General features: G+C 40.1%; 2 protein-coding genes across 4 annotated transcripts; both read right to left on the reverse strand.

Annotated features, from left to right (window-relative positions):
• Positions 1–2,475: 2,475 nt before the first annotated feature.
• LOC105930091 (cytochrome b-c1 complex subunit 2, mitochondrial) lies at positions 2,476–12,584 on the reverse strand. Its single transcript, XM_012868104.3, has 14 exons — positions 12,483–12,584; positions 11,006–11,107; positions 10,712–10,861; positions 10,570–10,634; positions 10,415–10,471; positions 10,194–10,318; positions 7,859–7,956; positions 7,639–7,696; positions 7,379–7,474; positions 5,690–5,889; positions 5,422–5,502; positions 5,260–5,336; positions 5,025–5,178; positions 2,476–3,162 (listed from the first exon to the last, which is right to left on the reverse strand). Exons 1-14 carry the CDS (start codon positions 12,513–12,515, stop codon positions 3,079–3,081), a joined length of 1,380 nt encoding a protein of 459 aa, XP_012723558.1. The 5' UTR covers positions 12,516–12,584; the 3' UTR covers positions 2,476–3,078.
• Positions 12,585–16,821: 4,237 nt separating this feature from the next.
• Positions 16,822–25,609, reverse strand: si:ch211-256e16.3 (kelch-like protein 1). Of its 3 annotated transcripts, none has more exons than XM_012868088.3 (12): positions 25,504–25,609; positions 24,915–25,229; positions 24,694–24,828; positions 24,412–24,603; positions 23,456–23,599; positions 22,236–22,422; positions 19,984–20,130; positions 19,776–19,904; positions 19,402–19,578; positions 17,734–17,880; positions 17,470–17,635; positions 17,226–17,382 (listed from the first exon to the last, which is right to left on the reverse strand). In XM_012868088.3, exons 2-12 carry the CDS (start codon positions 25,206–25,208, stop codon positions 17,226–17,228), a joined length of 1,875 nt encoding a protein of 624 aa, XP_012723542.1. In that variant the 5' UTR covers positions 25,209–25,229; positions 25,504–25,609. The 3 variants fall into 3 exon arrangements, with proteins under 3 accessions (XP_036004202.1, XP_012723542.1, XP_012723548.1); XM_012868094.3 differs by having other exon boundaries at positions 24,915–25,142; positions 25,504–25,595; XM_036148309.1 differs by lacking the exon at positions 25,504–25,609 and having other exon boundaries at positions 16,822–17,382; positions 24,915–25,208.
• Between the last annotated feature and the right edge of the window lie 917 nt (positions 25,610–26,526).

Below are 26,526 nucleotides of genomic sequence, written 5' to 3' on the forward strand. Positions count from 1 at the left end.
TTGATATTGTATCTGTTTTTAATTACTATTGTTCTATATTGTTCTTGTACGTTCTTTTTTGCAATAAAAAAACAAACAAAGGGGGCTTAAGAAAGCAAAAGCAAATTATACGCAAAACACAAAATATTGCACTGAAAACTGGAACCCGGCGTGTTTTAAAACCACACTAATAAAAAAAACTTACAAAAAAAAACAAGAATCTGTTATGTAAGAAACAAGCTTTTTACCGTAACTGTGATAATCCAGTGCCTGACATACCGATTAGGTGTATTTTAGAAAAAAATCAGCTTTTATCACCAGGTTTGTGAACACAAACATGAATATGACTCCACTTTGCTCTGAATGAAGACATTTTTAAAAGGAAAATAAAAACTATAAACTGTGGGTGGGTAACAACTAGTTAAATTTACTTGACTGACTTTTTGAACAAAATGTACTTTTAGGAGTAGTTTTACTGTGCTGTACTTTTTACTTTTACTTGAGTCATATTATTACTCAAGTATTGCTACTCCAGTAAAATTTCTGGTTACTCTATTTACTGTGAGTAAAGTTGATGAATAAAGAACATACTTGTTTTAACCAATAATGCACCAGAGATACAGAAACCTAGAGTTTGTGTTAAAATGAGACTTCTTATTTGTACAAAAGCTTTGTTATTTTCATTTTATTTGCTGAGCTCATTGAGCCATATGGAGATCAAATGAACATACAGTAAACAGTAGATATTGTCATTGGAAGTACTTTGCACTGTTCTAGCATACTGTATATATATATATATATATATATATATATATATATATATATATATATATTGACTGCTAGAATTGCTTTCAAGTTTAATGTTGAAAAAAACTTGAAAAAGGTGTTTCTTTTGTCTTTAAAATACCAGAATGTTTACATAACCTTATATTTGTGTCTGTCCAATTACATATTTAAATATTAAATCATCAGCTGTCATGATTACTCAGTACTTGAGTTGCTTTCTTACTGAATACTTTTTTACTCTTCCTTGAGTGATTTTTTGACTGACAACTTTTCACTTGAGTAAAAAGATGTTGAAGTAGTGCTACTCGTACTTGAGTACATTGGCTACTCTACCCGTCTCTGATAGCTACTACATAGTGTTTTCACAAAAGAGGCCGACGTGATTGGTGCACATAGGACGTGGTATCAGTATGGGCTCTCTGTCAAGTGTTCATCACACTGTCTCTGTGGCGGCGGGTTTTTGTAAACAGTATACTGTTTGTGTGCAGGGTCTGCAGAGATTTCGGCTTCTCTTTTCCTGACCAAGCCCAGAACGGAGGGAAAGTCAGTACAGATGATCCTAATTGTGCGTTGCTGTCTGGACTTGTCCTGTTTAATGGATGAGGCAAACCACACAGCAACAGACGGGCACAAAACAGACTAAATAATGGCAGCGTAGAAGATGACCAGCAGGGATTCGACAGACAAACAAAACATGGTAATAAATTGTTTATTACCATGTTATAACCCCCTCATCCCCCCCAAAAAAAGAGTAAAGTTGGTATGCATGTATTAAACCAGCTGAATTATAAATAAACATCCATACAACAGCAAAGCAGCCATCCCAGGCTTGAGTCCCTGCTTGTGGACCTTTGCCACACGTCTTCTCCCTCTGTCGAACCCATTTCCTGTCAGCTTACTGTCTAATAAAAGCCACTAGTGCCAAAGAAATGAAAAATAATTACATTTCTGTCTCTTCTGACTAGAGCACCTTCTGACATGTTTTCTGTGTCCCCTACCTGGCACAGCTAATGAATCTTATTTCCACAGATTCTCCCACTTCAGCTGAGGATGCCTGCAGCTCGTCCAAAATTACCACACTCTACTCGGTCAGCCCATTAGTTTCGGTGGACAGCGGTGTCATACTCTTTCCATTTTTAGATGCTAGATTGAACAATGCTCTTTGGAGAGTTTTAGAACCCAACCCCGGTTAAAATCTGGTATATTCTCTCAAAACCTCTGATGCCCACACAGAACTCTTAAGATTGTAACTCCTGAAGGTAACTGGTTGTACCAGATTTTGTTTAAGGGTACCAGAATAAAGAGAGTAAAAAACAGAAAAAAAACTCCTCACTTTTCAGATTTGTTTTGTTAAAATTACAATTTAGAATTAGAATTCCTTCCACATTAGTCATGTGATACTGTTTATTAGTATACAACATAAAATCCCAATAAAATATACTAAGTTTGTGGTTGTAAACTGTGAAAAAGTTCATACATTTAAGGAAAACCTTTGTTGGGCAGTTTTCAGAAATTCTGTTGTAGGCTTTGTTTTTCCAATGCTGACTTGGTTCTCTAACATCTTGTTAAAAGATCCATTCACTTAGTAACCAAAGAAAGATTAGAAAGTGGTAACTAAAAAAAACAAAATCCAAACTCTTTTGCGGTAACCAGTAAGAAAATAAAGATAAAAACCATAATGTAAATGCACAGACAATAAAAAAACAAGAATAAAATTAATCCATAATTATTTTATTTCCTTTATGTACATGATGACCATGACACTCTGAACTGATAAAAGGTCAAAGATAATATGGCAGCTGTTAAACGTAACCGAACAAACGTACATGGTGGCGGCCCGATTTGGATGAAGCGTCCCGAATCCCTACAGCAGTCACACCTGAACGGATCCTTGTGCTTCCTTCTGGGTCCCTCCACTGGCTGAGGATCAGAACAGTACCCTGTCATGCTGAACACTTACTGGGTGGAAACAAAGAATGCTTTCTCTTCTAGTGTTTGCACTGCGTCAATCCCATGTGAGAAGCTGCCATGGGATATTTTATAATTGGATGAAGAACAGTTGTCTTTTTTCCTTCGGACCTCAATCACATTAAATTATGACCGATTTCGGAACAAGACGCAGAATTTACCTGACAGCCAGATGTTTCACTGCCAGTAATTTACAACAATATACAGTAAAACTGAGAAGAAAAAAAATCCACAAAAGATCAAATGCATTATGATTCTGCAGCTCGCTTTGTTTTCTTTTTATTTATTTATGCCAACGCGCCGACTCTGAGGTAAAATAAAAAGGTCTTTAGATGATTTTCTTTTTCATAATTCATCAACAAATGGTGTATTAATAAGGTGTCCACTTGCTGCCATGGTCTTCTTGCCATCAACAAATTGTCTGGCTGCCTACAAAGATAAAAGAGAAGTATTAGGAGTAGAAATAAACTCATATGTTTCATGAGAAACTGTTTTAAAACAGTGAATAAAATAAAGCCTGTAACACTTCAGTTCATAGTCAGTGAATAAATATAAAGTGCCATGCAAGTGCAACTTCAACACTTGAGCTTTTTCACCCTCAACATCACGACCACAAACGTTGGCGAATGTCATTTGAATTCATGCATTTGCATTCAGTCCCTTCATGCTGACACCCAAAAAATTCAAATCTAGAAGAATCAAAGTGCCTTCAAGAGTCACCTAACTAGTAAAATGTCCTGTAGGTAACTTAGTACAGGTGTTCAGTGAAGACCTCAGACATAGAGAACATTAGATAGCAAACGGTTTCATGAAGACCAATGAGAGCATTGATCAGAGGAGCCGAGTGGCCCATGCAACTCTGGAAGGAGCTGCAGAAAGCTTAGGCTCAGGTCTGAGAAATTACCAACAAATATGGCCTTAACAGAGGAGTGGCAAGAAGAAGCTTTTGTTGAGAGCTGGCCAAAAGATGTAATATTTGCAGTTTCCTATACGCAAAGCAGCGGATACAGCTTATATGTGAAAGAAGGTGCTCTATTCAGACAAGGCCCAAAAAGAAACAGTGATTTGTGTGAGTATAAAAACTAACACTGCAAATCACCGTGGAGCTGGACACTCATTCCCTGTGAAACATGGTGGCAACATTATTCAGAGGGGATGTTTTTCTTCAGCAGGCACAGAGAAGCTGGCCAGATTAGATGGAGGATGGAGCTAAACACAAAAACAATCCTAGGAGGAAAACCTTAAGAGTCTGCAAAAGGGTTTATACTGGAGTGGAGGTTTACTTTCCAGCAACAAAGTGGCTCTAAATGCACAGCAAGAGCGACAATGGCTGCGTCAAAGTCCTAACTTAAATCTGAATCCAACGGAAGTTCCCATCCAGGCTGAGTGAACTTGAGTTTTCTTTCAAAGTAAAACAGGCATATATTCAACCTCTAGATGTGCAAAGCCAATAGAACGACACGTCATAAGATTTGCAGTTAAAGTTGGTTCTACTAAGCATCGGCTGCATCGGAGCTCAAGACAAATGCACGCCACACTTAAGATTTCTATCTGTAAGAAAATATTGCAAGCCAGGTTTCTTTTTTAACATGATCTTCAATTCATAGCTCATGCACAAACACTACAGTAGTTAGGCTTTATCAAATATTTGAAACCAGTGTGGATTTAAACTGTTCTGATGTCAGGGTCAACATGATAAACCTAAACCTCCCCCAAGGAAATAAATAAATATATATATGATTTTTCATACAATTTCCTCTAAAAGCCACCCAAAATGATCAAAATCAAGAGGTTTTATACAGTTGTTTCATGGGTCAAGCTCTTGAATGGCTAACCAAAGAGGTTTTTGCAGAGTAAGCCCTCTACATGCACTTTGCTATTGAAAAAAAAAAAAAACAGCATAAACTGGTTAGATTTAACAGAATATCGTATTCCACCAACGCGTTATTTTCCTTTTTCCAAAAGATAGAGAGAAGTCGGGAAGAGAAATTTAAGAGCTGGTGATACAAAGTAAGCACTTGAAGCGCCTTTTTCAGAAGAGGAGTACATTACAGTGCTGTTACCATGGCAACAAACCTGAGGTCAAACGAGGAAGCGGAGGCGTTGCAAATAAACAAACCGTCAGTTTTGAAATGTTAGTCGTTTCTTAATGGTTTGAATTTCTCGCTTTCTGCTGTGATCTTTTAAATTAGCCATGGACACATTATTTAAGTGAATAAAACAAGAGTTGTGGTGGAAATAAAAGGAATAAACATAACTGCAGCTGATGATAACTTGCCCTGTGGACGTACCTTAACTACGGCATCCTTGGTGATGGCGTCTATAGCCTGGAGGACGGATTCAGGAGCCTGGTAGGCGGCAGTGTTCAGAGCCTGAGCCCCGATCTCCTCCATCAGGCCCTCAGAGCTCTCTATGGACATCAAGTACTCTGCTTTCACCTGGTTTCTGTGCAAACCAGCACACAAAGATACAGTTAAGGAGAGCCAACGCGTGCATATGAACGCTGCATTTTCTGAGTGAGCTCACTTTGCTCTGGTGATGTCCGCCTCAGTTACGCTTCCGTCTGCAACGCCTCTCACCTGAGCAATGGCGGCTCTGATCACCTGCATACACAAACGCAGCGAGGATCAGGTGGGTGCACAGACATTCAGGCCTTTTATGCTCATTTCACATCAAATTAGGATTTACCTCTCCGGCGGAGTCAGCTTGTGCAATGGTGTAGACACCAAAGAGGCCAGAGTCAGAGTATGAGGCGTTGAACGCAGTGGCCTGAAGACAACCAGCGGCAACAAGGAATATTATTTTCAACTCTGCACCGACAGATAAGGAAAAAAAAAATCTAATTCTGCGGGAGCAAAAAAGTAAAACCTGCTGACAATCCACACATTTTTTCAGAAAACAAGCAAGTGTACGGTTTCATTGGACGCTATCCCAGTATCACTGGTCTTCAGCTTACGTCGAACGGCTGCGTGGTAGCTTTGGCCACACCCTGGCTCAGTTTGCTGGTGATGCTGGAGCCCCGCTTCACATGAGGACTGGCTCCCAGGATCCTTTGCAGCACGGTGAAAGCGTTAGCTTCGGCGGTGCCCGTCACACCGCCCTCACTGACGACCAGCGCGTGGACTAGGTCATCTCCATTCTGCACTCGCAGTTCACCTTCACACAAAATGTTACTGTAATTACAACTCAGATGAGGACAGCTGGTGCGTACTGACACAACAGGGATGTGCTGATTGCCTCGCAGGAGACTGAAATTGGCCAGTTTTCATCCCATCAAGCAGATCTGACAACGTCAGGGGTGATGCCAAGGAGGCCTTCCACTTACCAAAATTAAACATTAAAATACCAGCAGAATCGTGCAAATAGCTGATCAGTTCTTAGAAGGGGTTGAATACCAATAAAGGCTTTATCGTTTATTATTGGGCAGAGCAGAAATACATTTTGGACATTGTTTTATCACCTTTTTGAGAGATTCTTGCCTCATTGATTGCCTTTTTTATTATTTTATATCTACATCTTACACAATTATTCATAATGGTTTGCCTAACTGAGCATACATTCTCACTAATATTTGAAAAAACCTCAATCTATTTATGGCCACCAACAAACAGCCTGACAACATTATGGAAAAACACCAACAGAGCTGAGCCTGGGGGTCATGCCAGAAGCTTAAGATCAGCCTCCGTCATCCCTTCTAAGAATCATTTATTCATGTGTGTTTGTGATCTGTCAGTTCTTAGTACCTCACAGGGTCCATGTTTCAACCCTCTAGCTGTTGATGTAAAGGTGGATTTGACAAATTATTGACTCAGTGGAAGAATTATTACAACTGCAAATGGAGCAAAACGGCGCCTAAGCGTGATACTGCCACCGCCATGCTTAACAGCTGATGGTGTGTTCTTTAGGTTTGCAAGCCTGACCTTGATTTATCCAAACATTCTTCCTATCATTATTAACAATCAGCTCAACCGTAGTCGCGTCTGATTGTAAATCTTTTCTCGCTCAGCTTGTCCTTGTGGGCTGCTGCCAGTTTTAGTCGGGCTTCTGGAAGGGCACCCTGTGAATTCACTTGGGAATATGTAGACTATCATAAAACGCTCCACAATATTACCTGAAACATGAGTCAATTCTGTCTGTGGTCCGATTTTCCTTTCATTTCCTTTATTTTCCCTCTATAGTGTACTTTTGTATATATTTTCTTCTCCCATGATTTTCTAATGTGAAGCACTTTGGAACAAATAAAACTTGCCTTGCCTTAAAAGCTGGGTCTGTGGAAGAAACCTACCAATCAACATTTCTGATTAGAGTGTACAAATTAGGGCAGGAGTTTTTTAAGCCAAAAAGAAAATAAAAAAAATAGATTTTCTGCTCAACTGGCCTTGGGACATTCAGTATTAGGGGTGATACATGTGTGTGTACTTAAACCTGATGCTGGGTGGATTAACAAAAAGCAAGAATATATTTTAAGTCAGACAGTTAATTCCTGATTGAAAAAAAAAAAATCATTAAAGTTGTATCATCTGTACACACAAAAAAAAACCAAATGTGCATATCCCTGAATGAGGCTGTCAGATTAGAGGTTCAGTAAAGAAGACAAAAAGGTTAATATATCTCTTATCGCTTACGGCTTTCAACAAGGGTTTACCTCCACGGTACGCTGCTTTAGCCACTGGTGCTCCAGCTCCACTGCGGGCACTCAGGAGACCCTCGCCCACCTGCCTCAGGACAGAGTGCTTGACACCTGGATACATGAATTAGACACAGGGCCAGTTTTAGACTTAGCTTTGAGTTTGTGCATTCTTAAACAGAGACCCAATAAAGCAAACGCACAGATCCACCTAACCGACAACTTGTTAGGAAACAAGATCTACGTGAGTAGAGCAGCACAGACAAGACTACACTTACCTACTCCTACAAGGGCCATTCTGCCAGTGGTGAAAGTATCCTTAACAAAGGAGTGGAGCTACAGGGGAGGAGAAAGGCCCGGAGAAATGTGTGAGAGCCACACGACGACTACCAAACACTGCTTCACAGACATTCGTACACGCCACTCGCCTACAGAATGGTGTAAATCACAATATAGTTCAAAGAAAAGAAAAGAAAAGAAAAAAAAAAAGATCCAAACCTGTTCAGAGGAGACACGACCAACCATAAAGTCGGGGCAGTACAGAGAGTTGGACAAGGCGTTCTTGTATGCTGCTTCGTGCAGCTTCTCGATCACGCCTTCAAAAGAAAAAAACAGAGAAGCAACTTTTAACGAAACAAAAACAAAACTTTGCGTGGCGGTGGCAGCATCATGGTGTGGAGAGGCTGGTCGTCAGAATTTGGACGGAAATAAATACCGTGGGGCCTCATGTGCAAAAGATTGTGCAGCTCACATGCTAAACGTTGGCGGTAGAGAGGAATCCTGCAACTTGTGGCGTACAAAAAAAAAAATTCAGATTTACAAAACCACGTGTAGACGGGGCTCCGCTGCGTTGGCTTGATAAATCCCAATTTGAGTTGAATTGGAAACACCTGCAAGTGTACCCACGGCCACTCTGTCCCAATTACATATGCAAATCAGTAAAAATACCTGCAAGTCACCCGCCATGCGTCTAAATAATTATGGCAAGAGACACCTGGACGGATATTTGTAGTGAATTACAGCGAAACAGCAGGTTCTTTAGCGACTCATTAAAGAAACTGGCTGAAAATATAACGTTTTTCTGCTCGCATTTGATTTTCACTGCAAAAGCTGAACTAAAAATAAGCAATATTTTTTTTAAAATGAGTATCTGTCATTGATTTGAGCAGGTACATAAGGTCATCTGCCAATGGAACAAAATATTTGCACTTAAAACAGGAACAATTCATCTCCATCATCTTATTTCAAGTGCAGGATGTCTAATTATCTTATTTTAGGGCTCAAGATACTCATTCCATTGGCACATAATATAATTTACCTGCTCAAATCAAGGACAAAAACATTAATTTTAAGAACATTTTACTTGATTTTAGATCCGTTTTTGCAGTGTGTTTATCAAGTTCAAACGCCGCTGTAGCTGCTGCCTTGAGCTCGATTATAGCTTAATGCTGATCATTAGTACACAAAAATCACTGAAATGACATGAATATGCCTCCCGTACTTGGATTAGGAAGTCTGTCCCCACACAGATGCTGTGGAGGACTTTAAATCTTTAAGACAAGTCAGGATGTTACATAAACGAGTCATCAATCACGCACGGAGCACGCTCTTATTTGGTTCCAGAAACAACTATTGTAATGAGTGTAATTATAATTACTATGATAATATAGCGGAACCCTGAGGTGAGCAGGTTTATAGCAATATGAGTGCAGTTTAGCTCTGATTACATTTGGAAATCGGCTCCTCGTTGCAAATGAGAACCACCGTTCAGGCGATTTTTATGTATCTGAACAACATATAGAGGAGATCGTCGTATGGGGCGGGTCAGGGATGGTAACTGCCTAACCTCTCAGTCAGCTCCTTCTGAAAAGCTAAGGTTGCAGAGACCGCAGAGGAGTTAGAGCGTGAAACGGCACCGGCGACGCACGATTGTTTCCACCTTAGGAATCAAAACAACAAGGAGTTAATCTGCTAGATGAGTCACATGCATTTCATGACCGATGTGCATTTACATCAACATGTGACAAAAACAGAGGAAGATTCAGTTTACATCTGACTGAGGTTGTTTCCATCATTTTGATGGCTGTTAAGCTATTGTATCATTTGTGGCTAAATGGGATTCCATTTCTTTGTACAGGTTTATACCATAAAAGCACAAACTTGTGAAAAAGCATCAGGTCTGATGCTTCTTGGGTTTAATAAAACTGAAAGGTCTAAGATTTCAGTGGATTCAGGTGAGTTTTAATAATTTGTGGTTTTTAATTGTCAGTTAACGAAGTTTGCGCTGGTGCTGCACATTTCACGCATCGTTAATTTCTTTTGTACATGCTAAATTGGACATTAAACATTGCGGCGCAAGTTTCTTTTGTGTGTAAGCACGCTTCGTACATGAGTCCCCAGGCCATCTTGAAAGAAAATCTGTTAGAGGCTGCAGAAGGTTTGAGAAAGAGAAAGACAGCGGCAGAAGGTCAGCTTCCAGCAGGACAGAAACTCAGAGCCTCATATGAAATGGCTTAAGTCAATGTGGTAGAAAGTCAACATTGAGACCTGCATCCAATTAAGAATCTGTGGCTAAAATTAAAGATTGCTGTAGACTCCTTCAAATATGACTGGGCGTCAGAAGAATGGAGGAAAACAATTGATGTGTGCAGCTTGCAGACAAGTGCCCCTTAAAGTCTTGCAATTGCAGTAAAACACCTCAAAAATCAAGAATTTTCCTTCCACGTCACAATTACACTCTTCTTAGTGTTGGTATGTCACATACAATCCTAATGAAATTTACGGGCGTTGAAACAAAATATGAAAAGCACACAAAGGGTTGGTTGATACGCACTTATCTGGGGACACTGCTGAGCCAGAGCCTTGTCAATTTTCACCCTGGACGTCAGCTCGTCCACCTCCCACGGCCGAAACTCCTGAGCCGTGGTCACGTTGACCAGGAAGTCCAACAGCGAATCGCTACACGGGACGTCAAACACAAACCAAGAAGTGAGCTGGAGCGGTAATTTAAGTAACAGCAAAATATACGGAAACAGGAGAATCAAAACAACATACAGGTCGTCTCTCAGGCAATCTGCAGAGTAGACGATATTTTCTCTTGATCCCGTCACACTGGATGCAAACAAACGAGAGCAGAGCCGACTCACATCGTCACACGTTGTTTTAATTAGAGGAGATACTGTATGCGTGTGGAGAGCCTATATATTCACCTCAGGCTTCCTCCCAAAGCCTCCACACTGCGGCAGATCTTGAAGGCAGACGCTCCCTTGGTGGTCTACGATAAAAGAAAGATGGAGTCCATAAACGGTGACGTGAGAGGTGAATTTCCTCACGAACTCATGCTCGTATTACCAGGTTGGCAGCGAGCCGCAGGACATGAGAAACACCCAGGTTCTCCACATTCTCATGGCGACTCCCGGCTTTAACAAACACGCCGACGCTTGACAAAGGGGAGTAGTTTTCCAGCGACGCTATCACCAGCCCGTTGGGGAGCTTCGACACCTGGAGCAGCAGAGAAGACGGTTATCGAGAGCTTAAGATCATTTGCTATTTTCCACTGAATTGTTCACCATCCTCAGTTTTCCAGTTACGCTCGCCATAAAAACACGAAACAAATATTCCAGCATTTAAGTGAGCAGCGCCTACTTGGACGTTTTGAGGAGGGAGAGGTGCAGCTTGGGCAGGTTTCACATTGGCCAGGGGTTCAGTCAGAGGTTGGCCCCGCCTGGCCGCAGCATAGCAGCGTTTCTGTGGGAAATGTGGGACAGAGAATGAGTCTCTAACCTAAAAATAAACATGTGCTCTACACGTTCTTTTACAAAGCTACACTTAAAACAATCAACATGAAAAAATGCTTTTAAAAATCAAACAGAATACATTTAACCACCCAGGATTTTGGTTAATTTACAGACGTGTTAGAATATCATCCCAAATGTATTCATTACAGTAACTTAATTAAAAATGTATACAGTTTTAATGCTCCCTCTGCTACTTTTTAAGTTTTAATTTTTCTCACTTTAGATCATTCTGAATTACAGCCAGTACAAATCCAAAATTTAGTTTCTCGAAATCAAAATATGTTGTGGTTTTTCCAATCAGAGGTCAGACTGCTGACTTGAAAGCTGTCCAGCAGACACTCATTTCAATTTTACAGAGTATACAAGGCTGCCATATATACAGGCTATAATAGTTCAAGTGCCATGCCTTAAAACTCTGCTTTCCAAAGTCATTCAGTCAGATGCTTTCCAGTTAATCTGCAAAATTGGTAGAGAAGTGTCCCCAAAAGACTGAAATTACATAAAAATTATCAAGCAAAAGCACAACACTATTTTTAGATTTTTATCTTTCTAAAAAAAAATAATAATACTTGGTCTTTATATTCATGAACTATTTTGTGTTGCTTTCTAAAATCCAAGGAAGACATTGATGTTTGTTGTTGCATAAACTTCAGAAAGGTTTAAGGCATAAAAATAATTTAGCAAACGATTAAATCTAGATAGTTTTTAGGGTGAATTAACAAATCAGTATTAGACGCTTGTGCTTTCTAAATATGTTCCCACATAAACCAATAGATTCAGCCGCCAACACCGATTAAAGTAAGACGAACAGATTTTTAAAGCCATGCAGGTAGCAACACACCGGATGTGTTTAACCTTACAGGACCCCCCCACACTGTCTCCTGTCCACATAACCCGGGATGGCTGTCACGGGGCATCGCTAGGTTGTGTCAATGTCACAACATTGTGATCTCACAATTTCACGCCGATCACCTTTCAAATTAACAACAGGGAAATGAGCTCAGAGATGACCTTCAGGTTGCACCCAGCTGAGCAAAACAAACGAAACCAGGTCAAAACTCATCCACCCGGTAGTTTATCGTCCCTGGCAGGATTAGTTACGGCTTTCAGGAGCAGTCACTAGTCTCGGGTGAGTTACCTCGTCTGTTTATTTCCAGCTACAGAGGTTTATCAGAACAGTAGGGAAGCTAATTAGCCACCGTGCTAGCAGAGGCAGCTAAATCAGCCTTCCGTTTATGAGCAGGAGGAGAAAAAGACAAACCCGCTTTTAAATCTATCTGGTTGTACTGCTTACAGATAATTATATATAAACAAACACAACTGACCGAGAAACTGTTAAGGGAACGGACTCCTTTCATGGCTCCCCGTTCTCTCCTTCAGCCGGCAGAAATACGCATATGGCGGCGGACTTACCCACAATGCGCCGGGCCGCCTGCCTCTTCCGGTTTTCAAAATAAAAGCTTGAAACTAAACGCTTTCAGGCTTTCTTTTATTATAAATTATTAATTATTATTATTATTATTAATTATTATTATTATTATTATTATTATTATTATTATTATTAATTATTATTAATTATTATTATTATTATTATTATTATTATTATTATTATTATTATTATTATTATTATTATTATTATCAATGGTTCCACTTAGAGCTACTCGTGATATGCCTGAGGAATTTGGTCTGTATACAAATACCCAAGTTAGATGTTTGTTATAAAGTACAAAAGATTCAATTCATTTTTTGGGGGACCAAAAACAAATGAGAACAAATTTATTTTCATGTTCAACATTTTCAAAAACTAGACATTTCTGATTCAATGAAACAAAAAAACAAACAAATGGAAGCATACAGTATTTTATACTTCTAGAAGCGGATTAATTCTGTCATATATCATATATTTTTTGTTCCAGGAAGTTTGCACGCCTTGGTTTTCCCTTGTTTGAACCGTGTAAACATTTAGTTTGCATGACCAGAGTAAATGTGAGGATAGATGCAGAGCATCAATGTCACTATAACCTCACATTTCAGTTCTCATAGGCCACACCCATACAAACACCTGACTATCACGGGGTGTAAGGTTAACAATGTAGACAATTACGTCAGTTTCCTGAACAATATTGACACTGTAGCTTTAGTTAGGGCATCTCACTTTAACTCCAAATGTCTAGTTGTGGCCGAGCTCTGAAACTTAAACAATTTTAATGAAACGCCACTGCATATTTTGTCCTATTAAATTATGGCCTGAATTTAAGCAGGTAACAAAATGTCATGTGACTAAGTGAGGAGGTATGAAAAACATTCAGCACGGACATGAGAAGTGGGACTGAAAAGCCGAAGCCCACACATTCTGTGTCCAAATCTGAATTTGTTTGTCATCTGAGAATTGGAGGATTTGATACACCTACAGAGAGAAAGCAGGCTCAAATAAATATGATTGAGGTAACTGTTTTCTTTATTTGCACATGTATATTCATATTTTCTGGTAACAGTTATGTGAATGAGTAATGTGTAGCCTATAGACCTTTTACAGAAGTACTGAAGAATCATAGGATTTAAAGTAAGCTGTAATAACATGGATGACACTTGGTTTGGTATCAGCGCAGGCAGAAATGGGACAGATGGGAATAGATAGAATCACAGCCATTTTTTTTTTCTGTCTTTATGTTCTGTGTGATTATCAAGCTCACAGCAAACTCATGCAATTAGGTACATCTGCAGAATCAATGTTTGCGTGGCAAAGACACCCTAAAATTACCTCCCACTACAACCTGCAGATATACCTCTCCTGCATGTGTCGCCTGGTATGGTTATAATAATTATGTTTAATTCTAAATGAGACTATAGAAAACTATATAAAAAAAAGGAATATATAGAAAAAAGCAACATGGGTACAACGTTGTTTTCCCTACTCACTTTATTTTTCCTATTCAAACAAGCCAGCTCTTTTTGCGTTGTACTTTCATGTTTGAGAGAATTCAAGGTGAAGAAACAGCGCCTCCTAGAGTCACAAAATATTATGAGCTGTCAGTGTTAGGCAGAAATTTGGCTATTTTTCCTTTCTCTCAAGTACTCAGTTTATGTCTCTGGTTTCTGATGAGAAAACCCAAAACATACACGGACCGGAAGAAAAACAGGTTTTGATATTTCCTTTATTTACATGAAACCCACTTAATGACTTGCTTGATCTTTTCTCATTTTTTTCTGATGGGAACATTATAGGTATGTATAGAGACCATTACGCAGAGGTCAGGGCTCTGTTTAGTTTATTGACTGGAAAAGTAAAAAAGTCCTCAACATACACGTAGTTTATAAAGAAAACATCTAACCAGAAACTATAGCTTGATCATTTGCCCTAAAACATTAAACTTATTTAAAACATACTGCTATTTACATTTAAAACTACATTTATCTTAATTTCTATTTATTTGTTCATCTTTTACTGTGACATATGTTCATTGTAAAATGCTTCAGTTTAATAAGATTTTTGGTGTACTTTTTTGGGTAAAAAAACAAAACAAAAAAACCCCTCAAATTTATCTTTACACCCTCAACCACAAATATTTCATTTGTTTTTCAATGTTGGTCACCAAAAAAATAAAAGTGTTTCAGATCTTCCCTGAAATTGTGGAAGACCCAAAAAATTACCCCTAATAAAAATAGATCATACATTTAATCATTTTTAATCTTAAATATTTTTATCAAAACCATATAAATATTGGGCATTAAAAAACAAACACGATGTTCTCTTTATGAGAAGCGCTCTTTGGGGCCCCCTGCTGGACTGGCAATCCTGGGCAGCTGCCAAATTAACTGAAATATTTATACCTCCTGAACTTTTCTACATTTTCTCCACTGTAACCATAGATTTCAGTCAATAGGGAGATTTCTGTGACAGATCCTTATAAAGTAGTTGGTGAAAGGGGCATTTTACAGTGTTTAAAGTTTCCCTAAATATAAACCTGAAAACCGTGCCGTTTTTGCATTCAACCCCATTACTTCAGATACTCTTGAATAAAGTTCAGTGCAACCCATTGCAGGTCACATAATTCCAATGCTTTTCCAGGACCCTAAACTTTTATTGTACAGATATTGTAAAATACACTATATTACCAGAAGTATTTGCTCACTTGCCTTGATTCACATCCCATTCTTCATCCAGAGGGTTCAGCGTGACGCTGGTCCACCCACTGCATCAGTAACAAGCTTCAGCTCTTCTGGAAAGGCTGCTTGTCATCAAGGTTTTGTAATGCATTTACATTTTTTAATAAATTTTTTCTCTCCAGTTATCCAGAAGTGGCATTTGTGAGGTCATATGCCGACGTTGGATGAGAGGACCAGGCCCTGTGTCTCTGCTCTGTCAGGTAGAAGTCAGGACTCTGTGGAGGCTAGTTAAGGTCACCCACACCAAACTATGTTTTTATGGACCTTGCTTTATGCAGTCATGTTGAAAGAGGAAAATACGTAGTAAGGGACCATCTTCAAACTGTTTCAATAAAGTAGAGAACATGCGACTGTTCAACATATCTTGATATGGTGAAGTATTCAGAGATCATTGCACTGGAACTAAGGGGTTGAGCTCGGCTCCTGAAAAGCAGCCCCACACCGGCATCCATCAGCCAACAAATTTTACTCATGGGACAGTGGAGTCAGACAAGAACCATTAGTCCTCCTCCATCAGATTGGCAGCTGGAGAAGGGCGTGTTCTCCAGAGATCAGTGGCATTGTGTTATACACCACGCTATCAGATGCTTTGCCCTGCTGATGTGTGGCTTGGATGCAGCAGGCTCAATCAATTTTATCCGATACCTCTCTCTTTTTTCTTCATAGTAGGTACACCTGGTCTGGCATTCTGTTAACTGTGACATCATCCAGAGAAGACAGATAACCTGCTACTACCATCTAATGTAGAACAGATTACTAGATCAATGTGTGCTTCTGTGCTTTTTTGTCTCTCTTGTTGTGTCTCTGTTCTGTCTTCTGTAACCCCCAGTCAGTCGAGGCAGATGACCGTTCATACTGAGCCCAGTTCTGCCGGAGGTTTTCTTCCCACTGTCGCTTCATGCTTGCTCAGTATGAGGGATTGCTGCAAAGCCATGTACAATGCAGACGACTCTCCCTGTGGCTCTACGCTTCTCCAGGAGTGAATGCTGCTTGTCGGGACTTTGATGCAATCAACTGGTTTCCTTATATAGGACATTTTTGACCAATCTGTATAATCTGACCCAATCTGTATAATATGATTGAACTTGTCATCTCAAGGTACTTTACAAAGTCATGTTTCATGATTTGGCGCTATATAAATAAAATTTAATAGTACCACACTGGAGCTCAATATTTATGCTGCAGTTTTCTTTTTCCCTTTTTTTTTTTATTTAGTTTTCCCACTGAAGTCACACAACTTGGTGATGTATTCATCTTCTTTGATATTAGGGACCCAGGTTTGAATTGCAGTTGCGTCAGAAAGGACAACCCGTGTATAAACTTTGCCAAGTCTGTGTGCACATTGTAATAATTTGTTGTGGCGACCCCTGAATAAAGTTAGCAGCCCAGAAGGACCGACTCACTCACATGCACTGCAAACAAGCAAAATAAATTCACTAGCATGGAAAAACACAAGACAATACAAAAAATATATATATATTCTACATAAATCACAGGTTGAAAAGAAAATCATTCTGAAAGTATGAAGTTTAATTACAAAAGCCCCCCCCTCAACCCCCAAACACACACAACATTTAAAAATATTCACATAATACATCCCACAGAGCTTTTTTAACTTTTGTTCGTTCATCTCCAAAATAATTGGGGAAACAAATACATTACGTTGGCCGGGAACATCTTCAGTTTGTCGGTGACCAAATATCAAAATGTACCTTGAATACATTAACGTCGAACAGAGCTCACGCTCCAACTGCGGGTCACAGTAACTTGAGATCCTGTAAGAAAATATCATGGAGTAAGTGTCCCAGACTAACTCCATAAGGCATTATTGACTAGAGTCCACAGGAAACCCAAACGGCCATTTGTTCTCCTCCAGGCTCCTTGTTCCTCTTTGTTAAGCTTCAGTTTTCGGTCGGAGTGCCAGGAGGGCTGCTTATGTGGACGTTTTTCCTCAGTTGGAGAGACGCGCAGCTGAGCCAGCTGCGACTGGTGGGCATCTCCCCGACTATCTCCCAGGTATCAGATTCTTCACAGTATCTCTCAATAGTGTCATGATATCTGTACAGAGAATAATCAGCAAAAAAGGTAAATATGGATTCAATATGCACTTTCTATTAACTGTTATTTAAAAAAGGATCAGCTCACCTGTCCCAACCCTCTTCACCTCCTAGGACATAAATCTTTCCATCCACGACAGCAGCCCCCGGCCGGTAGCGCCGCTCCTTCATGGGAGCACACATAGTCCACTGGTTGGTCTTTGGGTTAAAACACTCGACCTTATCAGTGTTCTCCGTCGAGGCATGCCATCCGCCTGGAAAGCAACCACCTCATCAGAATCTGACGGCGTGTGATGAAAAAAAAAAAAAAAAAAAAAAAAAAAAAAATGACGAGGAGGTGTGACTTTGTTACCTATAACGTAGATCTTTCCTTTGAGCGTACAAGCAGCTGAACCGGAGCGCGCGATCTGCATGGGGGCGACCTCCGTCCACACCGCGGTTTTGGGGTTATAAACCTGAGCGAGGTCGGTGCCGTCTCCGTCCTCAAGGACTGCGCCACCTGCGAGCGTCGGCAGGAAACTTTGGCATGAATATTCTTTTATGTTATTTTTTTTATCATATTTTTTTTGTTGTTAAAACAGATTTACAATGCCATTCAGATTGTAGTGTTTAGCATTTGTTACAATTCCTTTGACCGTGTACAGTACAACAAGAACCACACAGCAATTCAACATTTTTATATTTTCATAAACCCCATCCAACCCCAACTATCCCTGTGCCGGCAAAAAGAAAAAAAAAAAAAGGGGGGGGGGGGGGGATTATTATCCCAAAATGGAAACACTTTACATTGGGACTTGTTTACTAGTGAGAAGGGAGAGTTACAAGTTTATCAAAATAACCCAGTAAAGGGCCATATACTTTATATAATGTTTTGGTCGATCCTTTCAGAAAGTATTTAACTTTTTCAATTTTTAGGATCATCATCATATCGGAAAGCCACATTGATGTCTTAGGTCAGGGGTGTCAAACTCATTTTGGTTGAGGGGCCGCATACAGCTTAATCTGATCTCAAGAGGGCCACACGAGTTAACTCATTGCAAGATTAAATAGAACTAATAAATGTAGACTTGTTGATTTTTATATTAAGTTAATTTCACTTTTACACAATATATTATGAATAACCTCAGCGTTTTTAAGTAAATTTTAACAATACTTTTACTCAGTTAAACATTTACTTGTGCATTATGCATAAGAACTGATCACAGTGATTATACAATGTTGAAAAACATTTATTCACATTTTTTGGAACTTAAAAACACTGTCCTGCATGACAAAATACATCAAACAGATAAAAATTAAGAAATTATTTAAATTTTTCCACACCTGAAGCTTAATCTGCTAATTAAAACACAGCGACCCTCGTGGACAGTATAGGAACTGCATATTTTCAATTAAACGAAGTACATGTTTTTTTAAATAATTGTTTTATCATTCTCTTCCTTTTATCTTGTCCACTTGTGAAAGTCAAATCTGATGAGCTCTTTGTGGCATCTTATTGCCACATTGCCAGACAGGACACTGGAAAAAAAGTTTTTTTATAATGATAATGCATTTAGCCACAGGGCCGGACTAAATTGTTCGGCGGGCCGTATGTTTGACACCCCTGACTTAGGTGGAAATGGGGATTTTCCCATTGTGTAAAGGTAATATCAAGATTGTCAGCTAGAAAAAAGGTGGTTGTTACATATAGGACTTAACATAGAAAGGTCAGACAATTTAAATGCTTGCCTAAACTGTATCCAAATTCTTAATGTTGAACGCACTACCGGACTTGAGGAAACCCGTGATGGGGAGAGGGGGAGTTTTGTTGTTAACAGTGCAGGAAGTGTTGACAGATTACAGAGCTTTGCCTCTTCACTGCACCAACCTGTGTCTGGAGCCTGAAACCAGTAAATTATTTTTTGCAGATTCGCTGCCCAATAATAAACCCTGAAATTTAGGAGAGCAAGCCCACCCCCTTTTCTGGCATGAATATTCTTGATGTTAAATATTTGTTAAGGACGACAAGCGCGTTCCTTACCAGTGACGTAGAGCAGCCCGTCCAGGGCCACCACCGCAGGACTCGTAACGGCCATTTTTACCGACGGCATGAATTGCCAGGAGTTGGTGTGGGGATTGTAGCACTCCACCGAGTCCAGCCGACCCCGGCCCTCCCATCCGCCGACGGCGTAAACAAAGCCATCCAGCATGACCAGACCTGAAATTTAGCAATTTTAGCTGCACCTCGCAGACATGATCAAGATAATTCATCCCACAGAAGTGCCTGCTGTAATATTGAGCCCTTTAAAGTGGCAGTTTGTTAAAATAATAATCCTGTAATATAAAAACCCATCAAACGTTAACTGACGGGATAAGTTGTCGGCATACGGCAGAAAATGACGGAGGTTTTCCTACCCAACTCCGAGCGCGCTACATTCATGGGAGCCATCTCCATCCAGGAGTCGAAGCAGGGGTCATAGCGCCACATCTCTCTGCTGGCCGAGCCGTCAGGAAACTCTCCTCCCGCCAAGTAGAGAGTCGAGTCTACGCAAGGATGGAAGAGAGAGACGTGAAAACCGAGGGGCACCTCGTTTAGCGAAGGACGAACGAGGATGAACCTCACCTGAGACGACCAGGCCGTGTTTGCTGACGGCGAAGGGAAGGCACGCCAGGTTCTTCCAGTGGTTCGTGACGGGATCAAAACTCTCCACGCTGCGCAGCACCACCTTGTCGTCCTCTCCGCCAACGGTCACTATCACTTCGACGGTTCCTGTTGGTACAGAAACAAGTGCGAGAGAAGTGAGCTGCGGCCCTGTTGCCTTTGGGGGTACGCCCCAAATCTAATACAATGCTTGCCAAGTCCATAGGCCATGCAGTTATCATTTTCAAGGAGTGACTTTCACAACAGCCTGACTAAAATGTACCGACATACATTTAGGTTGTTTTCAATTACTGGTTAAACATAAAATTTGACAGCTTAAAGTAATTTCCCCTTCTCTGTTGATGTTCATTTCAGAATTGGACAGAAGTATTTCTTAATAAGAGTGTTTAATTATAGCTAGTGTTGCACTGATACCAGTATCGGACGGGGTACCGATCCAGCACTAAAATGGTGGCATCGGTATCGGCGAGTACCAACAAATAGGGCACAATACCATTTTGATGTTTGTATGTCAAACATGTGGAAGAAGGTGCTCTGAACTGAAGAGAAAGATCAATGTTTAACCTTTTGACCCAGAAATTAAAAAATGCTTTGTGTGGCATAAAACTAGAACTGCACATCTTTCTAAAACACGCCATGCATGTGGTGAAACCATACTCTTAGCAGGGAAGAAAGTCAGAGTTTAACAACAAGATGGAGGAAGTTAAACACCAGGGGTCCGTTTTTCGTACGTCGCTAACTCAGTTAGCAGGATTTCATTGTTGACGATTTGGCATGATCTTGGATCGTTTGGTTCTTCGAAAGACTTCCTGCACTTGTCATAGAAACATGTGCGCCAGCTTAAACCTGCTCCAGAGCAGGCTTATTTCATGTAAACAAGATTAGATCACTGCTGTATAAGCGGAGGAGATAGGGAAGTCTGCCGTAGCCGTGTCCATTTTTACAACAGCAACCTGTTGCGGAAGGTGCAAGAATAATTTGCAGAGTTTTTCGAATTAATCGCGTATTGCGCAATAGACAGGATCCTTTAGCGCAGCGCGACAGTGTAATTGTAGAGAGATTTTTCTTGGTGGCTGTTATAAACAGACAAACACATCATTTAACAGTGGCTTTTAAAGAGGAAAAAGTGGTGTTAGAGCCATAAATATAAAATATTTAAGTTATTTGTATGATGGTTTGCTTTTTATTTTTACCCTATTCAGTAAGAAGATTTGTTCGGGCCATTTTATTGTGAAGTTTAGTTTACTTTGAAAGGGTTGCTTCCTGTCGAGCTGTATATTGTATTAGGAAAAAAAACTATAGATGGATTATCTAGACACGGAGCAATACAGTTTTACCGTGTAAACTGTGGATGACTTGGAAAAGGAAGATTTTCATTTTTTATGGATAAAGATTGTTTTTTTTTGTGTTAAAATTCCCAGTTTGCACATGTCCTTTACTTCCCGTCTCTAAGGAATGACACCGAAATTTGGATCTCTTGACATAACAAGTGCCTTTTTAAAATAAAGTATGATTAAAGGCTACCATTTTGTAGAATATTCTTGTATTTCACTTTTACTTGTCCCCATGTTCTAGTGGGTCCCGTGGAGGCTCTGATATAAAAGAACAAAGTAAATATGAGATTATTAAAATGCAAAAATTAATACTGTAGAAAGTGATAGAAACATCTACCATGGACAGTATTTATGCATTAATTTGTCTGCTACTTTTTGCCAGCCCTCTCTCCTGGCTTTAACAGATTTTGAGGTGTTTTAATTAATGACTCAAATTCGGCATAACCTTCCAAGCTCTTGTTCTGCTTGGGAAAAAAAAAAAAAAACTGTGCGCGTTCTTTGTTCATGCTGAACAGCCAATAGCAGCGTTGCTGATCAATGTTTCTACTATCGATACATTTCCCCTTTTAAACAAACGCATGAACGCGCAGTTGTCTCAGATAACTCAATCCAGCCATACTAATCGTAAACAACAGGTGTGTTCGAAGAACCCAATTAGCCGGATCATGATTAGCCGGATGAAATCATCTTGGATGCGTGATTTGATCTCGGATGTTTTAAGCAACGTACGAAGAACGGACCCCAGGAAACAGCTTAGAGTGTTTTCTGGCAAAGTAGACATTACACATGTCAAAAAACAAAAAAATAAATAATAATAATAATAAAAAAAAAAGGCTCAATTCCTGCAGAAGTGTAGGTTACTGATGCGGCTGTCTGTACCTGTGGATCTACGAGGCCTCGCTCGGGAGCTGTAGAGCTCGCCACGTCGATCCTTCAGCAGCAAGTAATCCTTGGCCTCAGAGATGAGCTTCTGACAAGCCTGGTTCTCCTTCACCACGTCTAAAGACTCGATCAGGTCATGGAGGTAGTATGGGCTGATGAGAGGCAGGCGGATGTGCTCGAGCACCTTAGAGGGACAAACGCAAGCAGGGACGTCTTTTATCAGACAAGACATCAGGGTTTTAAACTTGTGTTTCAGTCTACTTTATAACCACCACTATCAGTTGGCAGAATGCTAAATCAGCTTTTATATGACGGGAGGAAATATAGCTAAACAGTGAATAAACAATAAGTATGGACAGTTTGACTTCCATTTATATTTTGTGACAGAGGGAAACCTCTGGGAAAGGTTTTAATCCCTCTTAGCCCTTCCCTCTATGAAGGGCTATTGTTTTTTTTAACAATATGCTGAATTTTAAAAAAAGGCATATCATATTTTAATTTATTGTGCCACCTGTATAAAATACTGACTGAATAAACAAAAATTGTGGTTTTCTCAGAATCAGAATGCCCATTGTCATTATACATATGTACAATAAAATTAAAGCCAACAGCAAACAGCGCAGAAATATCAAAATTTATTATATTCAGTGTAAACATTAAGAGGTACTGTATGCACGGTCCTGGATGTTATGTACATTGCAGAAATAAAATATATTGCTATAAAAATTGCCTAATATGTGTGTGTAAATATTGCACATTGTAGGATGGGATAGTCTCACATTATTTAACTTGGACCATAGTTATAAAATCTAACAAAAAGGGAATATTAGGTTACCGAATAGAAACAGATTAGGTCATGAGAATAAAAACATATCAAAGACTAATAATCCTCAAGAAAGACCTGAACAACACTTGTGCTTTTAGCATCATGTTACAATTTTTTGTTCGTAATCCTCTCTGCTTTCCTGTCATCACATCCTTGCTTTCTGAGCATTCAGTGAGTTTTGGTTGAGAAGATGACGCCGCTCCGCCAGGCAGCCAGGTCAAACGGGAGCCGTTTAGCTGACCTCTTAAGGGACTTGTTGAGTGTTTATATTTAAAACAGAAGCACATAAAGACCATTTTACATCCTCATTAAATAGTGCAAAAGTAACGCCACACCAGACTCTGAACCACACGGCCGTGACAAACAACACCAGATCTCACAGCAGCAATACCTTTTCAAAGCCCTGCTTGCGAGAGGGACATTTATTCAACCACAGCATGACGGCCTCGAACACCATCTCTTCTTTAGGCACGTCAAGGAGGTCGCTAGAGATGATTTCTGTAAGTTTGTCCACACAGAGGGACAAGAACTCTTCCTGGAAAAAGAAGGACATAAAAATCAGCACAAGATCATACTGCCATTAAGAAATATTGACCGACTCAAGTAAAGCTGGTGGTAGGACATGACGCAGACTCCCATTATAGGATCAGTTTTGGTCACAGAACGAGTGTAGGTACAGTAATGGTCAATAAGTGCTGACTGAACAAAAGAAATATCCCATTCAATTTGTCCTTGACTTCAACGTAAAAGGGAAAAACTAAATCTAATGGAGAGCACCCTTTAGTTGCAATGCTGCATTGAGCACCACAACGCCTGAAATATATTACCGTGTGTGTCCAGAACGTACACAAGTCAGATTTTTAGTTTGAATTAATAAATGAGCTTTGGGGGTGGGTTGTAATTTGGTTGTAATGACAAACCTGTGTGAACTAGAAGATGAGTGAGGAAATTCAGACGCCTTTGGTTGGGAGCAAAAGGATAACATGGAGTCTAAATGGATTGGATTCTTTTTGTTATGTTTAACATTTTAAAAAGATGTATAGTGGGAGTTACCCATCAGGCTTTTAATTGGTGATGCAGATTTCCTTTTAAGTCTGCCCATTTTCTTTGGCCTAACAAAAATAAAAATGTATTCTTGTACAATATTTGTAACACCTTATGTCAAGAACGGTTTTCAGTTCTGATTTTTTCTCTTTTTTTTTTTTTACAATTAGCAAATAAAAAACAAAAGATGAATCAGTGATTGATTTGCCGATCATCTGTCAAAAAGGCAAGCAAGGATGAAATTAGCCGAAACTGTACGTCGCTGTCACAAGCCTATTAAACGAAATGCAAAACAAGCTTCACCTGTTGGGAAACGGTGCTGAAGTTCTCCAGAATGTACTCCATACTGTGTTTCTCCAGCACCTTGCAGGAGTGGGCTTCGGCAAAGCAGTGAATTCCCACACAGTTCGTCTCATCCATCTGGCGCTCCATGAAGCGACAGCAAGCCTCCCGAACTGCTATCACATCCAGCAAATTGGCCGCTGCCAGCAGCGCCTACGCACAAAAATAAATAAATAAATAAAACTCTGTCCCCAGGAGCGCCCCTGTTTGACAAAAAAAAAAAAAAAAGGAGGGATCACCTACCTGTACGTTTGTCTTAGTGATCAAGACCCCAGATGTGTAGGCGTAGGTCACCAGGTTGCCAATCATCTGGGGCTCAACTCCATTGATGGCAACACGTTCCTGCTTGGACTCCAGCAGGTCAGCGGAAAACATCGCCTGCAGAGAGGGAGAAAAGAAAAGGACGTATAACTCAGGGTTTCCATGGTAGGTAAAAGTGTAACCTGTGAGGCTAGGATGTTCACCTGGAAGTAGGAGCTGAAGGATGCGAGCACAATGCGATGGCAGGGGAACTCCTGTCCTCCACAGCACAGGGTCACATCACAGAAGGCTTTGTTGAGCCGCATGTTGTTCAGACCCCACAGGACTGTGTTGGGATGCGTGGTTTCCACGAACAGGTAGTCCTCCCCGCTCTGGCGGTCCGCAGCAGGAGGCCCAGCGGCGGCGGCGGCGGTGCCTTCATCCCCCTGAGCCTGGAAAATGGCGTTCATGACGGACGGCAAGAGCAACGGGGAGCCGGTGGGTATTACCTCAGCCATATGTGACTGTGCTAGGCGCTCCTGAGGTAACATACAGTTATGCTCGACTTAAAACACAGCGTAAAACATGCGGCAAAAAGTCACTCATTAAAGTGGATACAGACTAGCAGTGAATCAAAACAAAACGGAGAGGAAGCCCCGAGACAATCTCACTAATGAGGCTTAGCTCAGATTCACCCGGGAAAAGAAGCCACTTTAGACCGACCTGAACCTATCCTAAAGCTCGGGACGACGCATAACATGAGTAAAACTACTGTTTCAAACATTTGTGGATGGCAATATATACACAAAATACCTGAAAAACATAGTCGTGACAGCGACAGACGGAATAATCTCTCACAAGACAACCCAGCTCCAGCTACGCCTCTCAACTGAAGCCTCGCCCATCGCCACTATAAACTCCGAGGCGCTCGGTGATTGGATCAGCTGCGGTTGCACTTCCGGACTTTTTCCGACTATAAAAACCAATCACCGAGTTTTGCAGAAACTAACCACCAATCATAGTTCGAGGGGTCTTGGAGTGGACAAGATGTTTCATCTTCAAGTACTTCCTGTTTGGTGTTGGGCTCGTTGTTTTAAATAGGTGTAGTTTAAAATATCCAAGAGTCAAGTTCAAAGGTTTTTAGGTTTAAAGGCTTTTAATTTTGATTTTTTAAAAGGTTTTTAATTAAGTTCCTCAGCCTGTGGTTAGTTAGCTCCTACGCCACTCTTAATAACAGTTACCAAAAGTAACATGGCATAATAGCATATAAAAGGCTATATACACTGTATGTACAGTGGGTCGCTGAAGTATAGACACTGTTAATTAATTTCACAGTTTTTTCCACACTTATTGTGCCATTTACCCTGTTTTAAAACCATAAATAACAAATAAATATGTAAAAAGGAACACCAAAAATCGTAATAAAAATGCTCAAATAACTTGATTGCACTGTATGCATACCCTAAACTAAAAATTTGTTGAACTAAATTTTTATTCAGTTTATGCATTTAGTCCGCTACCTGAGCGCTGGCAAAGATTTGGCGTCTTTGTCTCGCAGAAGGCTCTCTAAATCTATAAGATTGGAAATACATATCTTCTCCACTCCACAACCCCAGTTCCAGGAGATTTTCTCTAAAATTTACCTCTGGACTCTAGCCATACCAAAACTTTCATTTTCCACTCATGAAAGAGTGTAAAAGAGCACATTTCATAGTTGAAACTGAATCCAAAGGTGCTTTTAACCTTTGGATTCATTTAATATTAACTCATGGATGAGTAGATTTATGCAACAAGGTCATCAAAACTTTTTAAATCATATATTCTCTCTCTTTAATG

The sequence above is a fragment of the Fundulus heteroclitus genome, chromosome 16 (assembly GCF_011125445.2).
Source record: "Fundulus heteroclitus isolate FHET01 chromosome 16, MU-UCD_Fhet_4.1, whole genome shotgun sequence".
Lineage (NCBI taxonomy): Eukaryota > Metazoa > Chordata > Actinopteri > Cyprinodontiformes > Fundulidae > Fundulus > Fundulus heteroclitus.